The sequence below is a fragment of the Cricetulus griseus genome, chromosome 3 (assembly GCF_003668045.3).
Source record: "Cricetulus griseus strain 17A/GY chromosome 3, alternate assembly CriGri-PICRH-1.0, whole genome shotgun sequence".
NCBI classification, from domain to species: domain Eukaryota; kingdom Metazoa; phylum Chordata; class Mammalia; order Rodentia; family Cricetidae; genus Cricetulus; species Cricetulus griseus.
This window is the reverse complement of record NC_048596.1, coordinates 94,061,093-94,070,537: the sequence shown is the minus strand read 5'-3', so window position 1 is coordinate 94,070,537 and position 9,445 is coordinate 94,061,093. Positions and strand designations below refer to the sequence as shown.

General features: G+C 49.0%; 2 protein-coding genes across 9 annotated transcripts; one reads left to right on the top strand and one right to left on the bottom strand.

Moving 5' to 3' along the window:
* Nucleotides 1-1,132: 1,132 nt before the first annotated feature.
* On the bottom strand, nucleotides 1,133-5,938 carry Arfip2 (ADP ribosylation factor interacting protein 2). Of its 5 annotated transcripts, none has more exons than XM_027404949.2 (8): nucleotides 5,684-5,894; nucleotides 4,868-5,008; nucleotides 4,552-4,648; nucleotides 3,770-3,888; nucleotides 3,376-3,597; nucleotides 2,682-2,839; nucleotides 2,361-2,535; nucleotides 1,133-1,902 (listed from the first exon to the last, which is right to left on the bottom strand). In XM_027404949.2, the coding sequence occupies exons 2-8, from the start codon at nucleotides 4,964-4,966 to the stop codon at nucleotides 1,747-1,749; spliced, it is 1,026 nt and encodes a 341-aa protein (XP_027260750.1). In that variant the 5' UTR covers nucleotides 4,967-5,008; nucleotides 5,684-5,894; the 3' UTR covers nucleotides 1,133-1,746. The 5 variants fall into 5 exon arrangements, with proteins under 5 accessions (XP_027260750.1, XP_035298192.1, XP_027260751.1 ...); XM_027404948.2 differs by having other exon boundaries at nucleotides 1,134-1,902; nucleotides 5,789-5,938; XM_035442301.1 differs by lacking the exon at nucleotides 4,868-5,008 and having other exon boundaries at nucleotides 5,789-5,903.
* A 41-nt stretch (nucleotides 5,939-5,979) lies between these two features.
* Timm10b (translocase of inner mitochondrial membrane 10B) lies at nucleotides 5,980-8,851 on the top strand. 4 transcript variants are annotated; one of them, XR_003483232.2, is made up of 5 exons: nucleotides 5,981-6,115; nucleotides 6,263-6,358; nucleotides 6,522-6,722; nucleotides 8,525-8,585; nucleotides 8,757-8,851. XR_003483232.2 is itself a non-coding variant. In XM_027404952.2 (4 exons), exons 1-3 carry the CDS (start codon nucleotides 6,086-6,088, stop codon nucleotides 6,696-6,698), a joined length of 303 nt encoding a protein of 100 aa, XP_027260753.1. In that variant the 5' UTR covers nucleotides 5,980-6,085; the 3' UTR covers nucleotides 6,699-6,722; nucleotides 8,757-8,851. The 4 variants fall into 4 exon arrangements, 3 of the variants coding, with proteins under 3 accessions (XP_027260753.1, XP_027260752.1, XP_027260754.1); XM_027404952.2 differs by lacking the exon at nucleotides 8,525-8,585 and having other exon boundaries at nucleotides 5,980-6,115; XM_027404951.2 differs by having other exon boundaries at nucleotides 5,982-6,115; nucleotides 8,525-8,851.
* Nucleotides 8,852-9,445: the final 594 nt, after the last annotated feature.

The window sequence follows — 9,445 nt, the reverse complement described above, 5'->3', positions numbered from 1 at the left end:
ACCAGCACCTCTAATAATCAAGGCAGACCGCCGACTACACACAGGTTAACCAAAACCTAGGAAGCCTGGCTGGGGATTGCAGTATTAATGACCTAAGAGCCAAGCTAGACTGGAGTGCACCGTGTGCTAGGAGAACCTGCTGACTGGGCTGGCCCCTTTCTCCACCCTCCAGAGGTGAGAAAATCCCGACAAGATCTGCAGTTGTCTTTGGGGCTGACAACTGATGGCTCTTGTGCCTTGACTAAAGTGTTGCTGGAGTTTTCTTGTGACTTCTCACATAAAGTTCAGGTTTGACTTCAACAGGAGCAGTGCAGGTTACGGCAGGAGTGGTGAAACTGCCTTTATCTGCAAGTAGCTACTCTCCGCTTGTGAAGGAGCTCAGGCAGGGTTCATGCTTAGAGCCAAGCAAGGGCCACTAAGCTACCCAATAGCCAGAAAGACTATTTTTCTCAACCCTGAGCTTTCCCCAGGTTGCCAAGTCTCTGACTGAGAGGTTTGTTAGTTCCCTTTGTCCAAAGATTAAAAGTCCTACCTCTTGCCACACCCACTTAATTTTTCATTCCTGACTGAATTCTTACTCAGACTTCATGTACATTGGCCTTTCTACCGGGTTTATTAGCTTCTTACTTTTTAGATCTCAATTTTTAAACTGGCATCACTATCCCTATCCCAGTCTAAGCTAGATGCCCCTCATTAGGTGCTCCCATTGCATCCTGTATCCTAGCATTTCTCATTGTATTGTAGTTGCCTGGTTACTTGTCTCTATCCCCCACTTGGCCTTAAGCACTGTGAGCAGGGACCAGGTTTTATTCACTGATATTTCCCCAGGGCCTAAGGCAGTGGCTGGCAAATAAAAGCACGCAGTAAACATCAGCTGTATGATTGAATGCATGACTGTTAGCCAGCCCAACCCCCTCTGGACCCTATGCTCTTCGAACCCATAGCTGTCTTGTTGCTAACGAAGAAGAGAAACGAGCTTTAGCTCTAACTAGGACTGAAGGGGATCAGACCTTCAGCAGCTTCTGAAACTTGGTCACAGCTCTTTTGAATTCATAGAAATTGAATGCAGGATTACTGGGCATTTTTTACCAACCCACCCTCCTCTAGTTCCCCACAAATTGACCTCACTGGGCCTGCTTTTATGAAAGGTTTATTCCTAGTGCTCGAACCCAGTCTTCCTGGGCTCTAAGCACAATTCAGCTGGGTGGGTGGATGAGGGGGGGCCCACTCAGATGCAGGGCCATAAATGGGGCTCCCCATTTTCCCCACCCCTTTGGTCCCAGTCCCCTTCTCTGCAGTGGACACACATCGAGGAGGGACAAAGGGAATTGGAGGCAACACTATTGGCCCAGGGGAGCCCAAGAAGAGCTGCCATTGGCTGACAGAGCCTTTGGAGGTCCTGTCTTTGGTCGGGGGGCACATCCCAAGAGCTGGGGATAGGCCTGAGGAGTGATGCCATTGGCCAGGGAGTGTTTTTGTCATAGCCTTTGGCTGTGGAGTGAAAGAAGACGATCTGGGAATGATGCCCAGTGGCCAGGAAGATAAAGGACAGGGCAGCAGCTTCTGGGCCTACAGGCCCTTTTCAGACCACAGTAGTATGGGCAAAACTGGTGTCAGACCCCAGCCAGAAAAGGGGAGCCCAAGCCCGAAAGTAAGTGGCAAAGGACATCATGTGTCCAATCTCCTCCACCCTGGGGCTGCCCCGCCCAGTGTCCTTCTTGTTAGCCAAGTTGGGCCAGGAGCCGCTCACTGCTCCTCTAGCCAGGAAGGCTTCTCGGCTCCTGGAGGCCGCAGCTTGATGTTGAACTGCTGCAGGGTCTGCTCCAGCTGCTTCTGGTTCCCAGCAAAGTAGGCGGACACCGCGTTGTGGAAGAGCAGCAGCTGTTTGTGCATCACCTTGATCTGGGGGCCCAGCAGGGTCAGCTAAGGCTGGACTCAGGCACCCTTCTTGAGGGGCTGAGCCTAAGCCCAGGCATTGACCAGGGCATATGGACTCTTTTCTGATAGTGCTTTGAGGGTGGGGACTTTCCAAGAAGTCAAAAGAGAAGGGGCAATATGAAGAAAGAAACCTGACTTATTTGCTGTGTCTAGGGTTCTGACAACCCAGCTGAGGGGGCAATTTCTTTCTGTTATGTTCCTGGGACTAATGGCCAGATCCTCAACAACAACAACAACAACAACAACAACAACAACAAAGGCCAGTGATCAGGAAGGTGAACTGAAAGTGCTCAGGTATCAAGGGGCTAGGGGAACCCAGTCCCTAGCCTGGCTGCATCTCCCCACCCACAATCAGGAGAGTCTGAAGGGAAGGGCACTGTCAGATGGGAAGGTGATTTAGGACCAAGGGAGTAGGGCAGCACCTTGTTTTCTTCCAGGAACTTGAGCTTGATAGCCACATCTCCCCGCAGCTTCTCATATTTGTCTCGATGGGTCTGGAAAGTGGCCTGGGCACTCTCAAGTCGACCACGTGTCCCTGCATCCCGGGGACCTAGGCTCAGCTCCTCTAAGTCTGTCCGGTAGGCATCATACTCCAGCCTGGGAAGGGGGTGATAAAGGCTGGTCTCCACCTCTTCATCCATACATGTAACTCTTTCCTTCCTGAACTTGTATGCCCCTAAATGTTCGAATTTTCACCCATGCCAGCCAACTTCCCAAACCTTGAGCCCTTTCAGTGCCCACACCTGGCAGCCTCATACTGTTTGACAGTCATGAGTGTGTCTTCCATGGTCTTGGTGACCAGTGTGTTGATGCTAGAGACAAAGAAGTTCACAGCCCCTAGTAGCGTCTCCCCATTCTTGCACAGCAGCTTCTGCGTCTCTGCATTATAGCCAAATTCCTCCTATGGGCAGAAGGGAGGCACAGGCCTTGAGTAAGAGTCCTTACCTGACTGGAGCTGCAGAGCCCTTTATTTCCTTCTGTCCCAAAGAAGAAACAGCCATCAAAACTAAAACAACCAGACTGCCTCTAGCAAGGCTCTCTTAGCCACAAAGTTAGTAGGGTCGCCTAGGGGATGCCTGGGGTAGGAATGTGGGAGTAGAGTCTTAGGTAAGTTTAGAAGACAGGAACAGGGAAAGCTAGTGCAGCAGGCAGGGGAGGGACTCTGATTAGGCCAAGCACCAAAGGCATTCTTGATGATATGGAGAAGGGTTACTTGTGAGGCACCAGAGCGCCCTCTCCCACAACCCCTCCAACTTTTGGACCTCTGTACAAACCCTTAGGCTGCCTCCATAGGTGAGTGATGCTGGGGGCAGGACTGGGCACACCCCAGAGGGGTTCTCCCTGGGGGCTGCAGGAGGGAGGGAGGGAGGCTGAGGAATGCCTGCCTGGAAGGGCCAGGGCCCAGTACCCCCACCCTCTTTGTTTTGGCTGAGGCACCTGAAGCTCTGGGGACTTCTGGCTGAGGTCAGCAAAGGCATCCCCTAGTGCATGCTGGGTCTGCAACAGGCTGTAGAGGTGGGCTGTCAGTGCCCGGCCCAGCTGAAGGACACTTTCATACTTGCGCTTCGTCTCACGCAGCAACTCAATCTGCAGCTCTAGCTCCAGATCCACAGTCCGGGAGCCTCGGCCAAATCTCTCTGATAACAGCTGCTTTGTGCACTGATTGGGAAGTGGGTGGGAGGTCAGAAATCTAAACTCCACCCCAACCCCGACAAGTAACTACTCCAACACCCCCATTCTCTTAGTCATAGCAAAAGACTATGTATTAAGATCTGGGGAAAAGGAAAAGGTACCCATGGAGAGTTTCTGGGAAGAGGCACTCGACTCTTACCTTATATGTGTTGATGCCCCATTTCTTGACGATGTCAAACTTCTCTCCGGCGATGCCCCGGGCCACCTCATCACCAGGGCCAGAAGGTGAGGTGCTGTGAGATGGATGGCGGCCAGACCCTAAAGGATCAAGTTCTCTAACACCAATTTCTCTCACATACAATCAGATACTTCTGTGACCTCACTTCCTTCCCTCCCAGCACATGAAATGACCTCTCTAAAAGAGGAAATCTAGATAACTGAATTCTTCTGCTCATTAGGGGGAACGGGGACTTAGGTCCCGAAAACCAAAGCAACTCAATGTATGTATTTGGCATTCCTGGGGTCGTGTAGGAGTGTTGTTGGGTGGACAGGGAAGGAAGAAACAGAAGCAAACATGATGAGTGGGACTGGAAGGGTCAAAGCTGGTGGGCACAGAAAACAGGGAAGCTGGTTTGTATTTCCAAGTAGAATTTTAGTCAGTATAAGACTCTTATAAAACTCTGAGAAGCTTCACAAAGTTGTAAATCAGCCTTAAGCTGCAGAGCTCTTGTGACTTATAGGTCTTAACTTGGCTCAGGTGGTGGCACCAGGGAAAGAAAAGACAATTGAGAAAGCTAGAATCTAAATGGCAAGTGGGAAGCAGATGATGAGCTCAGAGAGCTGATCTGGGATTGGACAGTCTATGGATTTCACACTAGCAGTTCTCAAGTTTCTCCAATCCATGATTCACGCTTTCCTATGTGTTCTATGTGCCTCCTAGTCTCCCTCCCACTCAAGCCTCCTGTCTCTTATCATTCATACCTGTGGGGATGAGTCCATCACCAGAGCCCCCATAGCCACCAGACACAATGCTAGTTTCATTGAGGTTGGGTCCTGACACCATCACCTGCTGGAGGTCCTATAGATCAGAGAAGAGGGGGCACTTCAGGAACATGGGGGTGGCTGAAATATTTTGGGGATAGAGACAGTATATAGTAAAGTCTGTATAGAATCATAATGACGACTTGAAAACTATAAGGAGGACTAACTAAATGAAGTCTATTGGGATGGGAAAAGCGAAACATTCAAGAGTCAGGATTGCTAAATTGAAACAATTAGAAGAATCAAACAGAAGCACCTGCTCCAGCCCATCGTCTTCAGGAAGCTGCCCAGCTTCACCATTTCCATGGATTGGGATCTCCATTGTGGCTGCCTTCCCTAGGATCCCGTCCGTCATGGCTAGGGAAGGTACTGGAGTCAAGGTCTCCACCCCAGCACGCTGTAAAGCCCAACACAGACAATTCTGGAAACTGGCCAGCACTCCAGAACAAGGAGGCCTTCCCTGTGTTCTAATAGGTTTCAGGGGTTGTCTGTTAGGACTTGGGTGTCCCTGGAGATCAGCCCCTACTTTCCTGGAGATGTGTATTTCTTCTCTTCCAAGTACATTATTTCTACAGATGCATGTATACCAAAGCCTTGGGTGTCTTCTCACAAACCCCAACCTCACCTTTAGTAACCTTTACACATTCAGTCACTCAACAAACACTTAGTGAGTGCCTACTATGCGTCAGATACTGAGGCAATGGGATTACAGCAGTGAGGGCCAGAGGGGAATGTCTGTGCTCTTTGGGAACTTGGCCCTGCATAGGCATGTTTACCAGAAGGCAAAACCCTTTCCTAGACTCGGATGCTCACTTGCCACTCAAGCATGCTCTGCAATCCCTGGTCTTTCAAATCCTTTGATGTTCCTTCCCCTCTTCCTTCAAATGGTCTCTCCTTTCTCCATCTCATGCACCTGCCTCCCTCAGGCCCTCCCCACCAGGCCTTAGTTGAAGCAGCTGGTGTGTTCCCGGTGTCAGTTAAAAGCTTCTTTCCCAGGACACAGGCAGTCCCTTCCAAAGTCAGTTTATGCCTTCCAGATGTGAGAGGTCCCCTCCACCACCCCCCCACACACCTGGGCATCAGGTGTGTCCTCATCCTTGCCAAGGGCTCAGGGCATCTTGCCCTCCGCACAGGTTCGTGCATTCAACTTCCTTTCGTACAAGTATGTCCTTCTCACCTGGGCCGGGCCACTCTTCCCCTCAGGGCGCGAGGGCCGGACCGCGCGGGGACCTCGGGTTCCAGTTCCCGTCGCGATCTTAGCAGCAGGTCAGAGATTCGGCGGAAGTGACGTGCCCTCTGGGCAGAAGAAGCCGGCCACGTCGCAGAGCAAAAGGGCGGAGGTGACGTTAGCAGACATGGGCTGGGCGATACTGGAACCACGCCTTGAAGCTCTTGGTGACTAGGGAGAATTTACTTCCGGGGTGACTCCGCGCCCCCAGGGAGGAAGTAAAGTGGGCTGCGTGCCCCGAGCGTGATGGAGCAGCAGCAGCAGCAACTAAGAAACGTGAGTAAGAGCTAAGTTGTTCTCGGGGTTAGACGTGCGGTTTGTTTTCTGGGGTACATGCAAGAACCCCCAGTGGGGAAGGCAGGCTGCACTGCGCACGCCAGGAACCCTCAGCGGTGGTGAAGCCTTGATCCGCTTTTCTCTTAGTTGCGAGATTTCCTGTTGGTCTACAATCGGATGACAGAACTGTGCTTCCAGCGCTGTGTGCCCAGCCTGCACCACCGAGCTCTGGACGCTGAGGAGGTGGGGACTGTGGGGACCCCAGAGGTTGACAACGTGACGTGTCCACCTCCCACCCCCCGTTTGCATCTCGGTCTCCCATGACCTCACCCCTAGGCTGGGGCCCCGGAGAGGAGGGCTTGACAGGACCCCTTTTGGTCTCTGCTTACCTCTGTCTTCCTTCCAGGAGGCCTGTCTACACAGCTGTGCTGGGAAGCTCATCCATTCTAACCACCGCCTCATGGCCGCTTACGTCCACCTCATGCCCGCCCTTGTCCAGCGCCGCATCGCGGACTACGAGGCTGCCTCGGCCGTGCCAGGTGTTACTGCAGAACAACCCAGAGACTCGCCATCAGGCAGCTAGCCATCGCCTGCCCCAGGAGAGAAGGTGCTTGGATGGGCTCCTCTATGAACCTTGGGCTTGTCGAAATTTGTACAGAAAGATTGAGCCTGAAAGCTGGGCACTATTGCTCCTTTTCTTGGAGCCAATAAACCGGGTTTTTACTCTGGTTGATTTTCTGGGCAGGAATTTATTTATGTCCACTTATTGGTACCAACCTTTATTCTGCCATTTAGTGCCTATCTTCTCCCCTCAGCCCTGGCAGTTGAGAAATTGCCTTCTGTAATGTAGTAGGACAAACTCAGCATTCTCAGATCCCCAGCAAAAACATAGTTTTAAGGTTAGTAATAGCAATGGGAAATTGGTTCCAAAAGGGGAGCTCTCAGTGGCTATCCTTGAGCCTAACTCAAATGCCTGAATATATATTGCATAATAACTAGTTTTCTTCTGAGCTGTAATACAAAAAGAATTGTGCTGCATCTAGGGGAAGAATGTGATATCAGACAACAAGAGGAAGAAGAAAACAGCACCACAATAGGCTTTAGCCACCAATTCTTAGGAGATCAAAGATAAGCCTGTAAGAATGTGGGAATATTGTCTAGAATTTCAATCATTTCCCCAGTTTACCATCTTAAATATTTCCTGTCTTTGTGAAATCAGCAATAAGGACTTTAAACAAAGAAGGGTTTTCTTCTTGTCTTCAAGGCAAGTCAGAAGGCCTACATTAGTCAAATCTAAAGAAGAGAAATCAAAGGGAAAGGTAGATGGTGATAGAGGGGTGGTTAAATATAATCTGTGTGGCTCCTAATGCTTCCTTAGTGTTTCACTGTTTGTCTGGAATCTCCTAATTCCAGCTCTCTACCTTCCATCTTACATTGTTCTCAACCGTAACTGATCCAGCCTCTCTATTCTTGTTTTGTTACTGCCCCCTCATTTTGTGGGGTTCACATCTGTATTCAGGAGGATACCTCCTTTCCTGGCCCTGCCTTTTCCGTGATGTCATCTCCAGTATGAGGACAAGGAAGGAAGGAGGAAATGGCATATACTACCATGTGGGGCTTCAAGGATAATGGCAGGATGCAGGGCAAGCAACAGTATGGGATGTGCATTTGTTATTGTTGTTTTACTGGGGGTTCAACTCAAGGGCTTGTGCATGCCAGGCAGGGACTCTTAACAACCTAAGCTACCCATTACCTCTTCATTGCTTAATCCCATCCCATCCTTTCACGTATGGCAACAGCTTTCCTTTTTTACCAAGGAATTAAATTTTAAAATCCCAGCCAAAATCAACTATTTACAAAGCAGATCCCCCCCCCACACACACACCTACAGGTCATAAATATGCATTTTACTTTTTTATTTTTGAGATTGGGGAGGGAGGTCTCAAAACTGACATGTAAATCATAATAACTAAAGATGACCCTGAACTCCTGATCCTCCTGCCTCTACTGCCCAAGAGCTGGCCAGCCAAAAAATTGAAATAGTGGGCTTCGTGTTAAAACACAGCTCTTGCTCTAAGCCTTGTTATGCATGCCTACAAGCCCAGCACTTCACAGATTGCGAATTTTGTGTTTGAAGGCAGCATATCAAGACCCTATTAATAAAGTGCAGTGGGGCGGTAAGCCCCATATTCTTTTTACTACAGCAGGCTGCCTCTCAAAATCATGTCTGTTGAGTATGTTGCATAAATTTATCTTATTTATTCATTTTATTGCAAGCCTAGGAGATATTATTTCCATTTAACAGGTAAAAAAGAACCCAGAATGCATGAGAGCTCTGTCTTATACACAGTTCTTTGAAAACAGATTCTAGTGTGTCACTGCTTTTCCCTTTTTGTTTTTTTATTTTAGGTGATTTTGCCATGGGGTCTATTGGCCTTAAACTTGAGATCCTCTTGTCTCAGCCTCCCAGGTACTGAGATTACAGACATGGGCTACAACGGTTGCTAGATAATTCTTTAGGAAGATAAAAATTGCTGACAAGGAGCTTCCCTATAGAGTGACCTCAGGTCTTCCTGACAGAATTCACTCTTTGACAAGTATAAATGTAAGGAATGCATCATGTGAGCTTCTTCATTTCCAGAGACAGGAAGGTGGAGACCCAGGATATTGTGTTGCTGCTGGGAGAGTTCTTCTGCATCAGTTTATGTATCCTTTCAATAAAACACGTACTGTGAATTGTCTGTGTTTCCTTTCTTCCCATGTCACATGGTTAGTAATTGCTGGGAAAAGACTAAGAAACAGATCTATTCAAAGCCCACTCTCTTTGGAACTACCTGAACTTTTTTTTTTTTTTTTTTAGATGGTTTTACTGTGCAGTCTCACCTTGAATTCAAATCCTTCTGGCTTTTTACTTCCTGAGTGTGGGGAGCACACATGTGATCACATGTGTGCTCCCCACACTCAACCTACATACACTATCATCTTTGCACAGTCTGCCTTCAGATCAAAAACAAATGTGCCTCAATCTGACCTGTCAGTCCTTTTCTCCCTTTAGTCTCTGCTCTGGTTTCTCTCCTTAAGAGAAAACCCATTCCTACTGTCTCACTTTCTATAGTTGCTGGTCTTTTTCGGGTCTTGTCATAAAGTGATAGTCATTGGCATGGTGAGAGCAGTATTCTTAGGCACAATATACAAGAAAAGTTTGGGATTTTTTTTGGTTTTGGTTTGTTTTGGGGGGGGTAGAGGGGTGGGGGGATTGTGAGAGGTCAAATTCAGGGTTTTCTACACACTAACAAAGGGCTCTACCATTGACCTACATCCCCGGCCCAG

Bases quoted from the DNA above. Each gene is read 5' to 3' on its own strand.
- Arfip2 (XM_027404948.2), bottom strand. From the start codon at position 4,966: ATGACGGACGGGATCCTAGGGAAGGCAGCCACAATGGAGATCCCAATC. The intron at 3,889-4,551 runs GTATGAATGATA...TTGATCCTTTAG, and splicing joins TGATGGACTCATCCCCACAG to GGTCTGGCCGCCATCCATCT. The intron at 1,903-2,360 runs GTGCTGCCCTAC...CTGGGCCCCCAG, and splicing joins AGTTCCTGGAAGAAAACAAG to ATCAAGGTGATGCACAAACA.
- Timm10b (XM_027404952.2), top strand. From the start codon at position 6,086: ATGGAGCAGCAGCAGCAGCAACTAAGAAAC. The intron at 6,116-6,262 runs GTGAGTAAGAGC...CTTTTCTCTTAG, and splicing joins AGCAGCAGCAACTAAGAAAC to TTGCGAGATTTCCTGTTGGT. The intron at 6,359-6,521 runs GTGGGGACTGTG...TCTTCCTTCCAG, and splicing joins GAGCTCTGGACGCTGAGGAG to GAGGCCTGTCTACACAGCTG.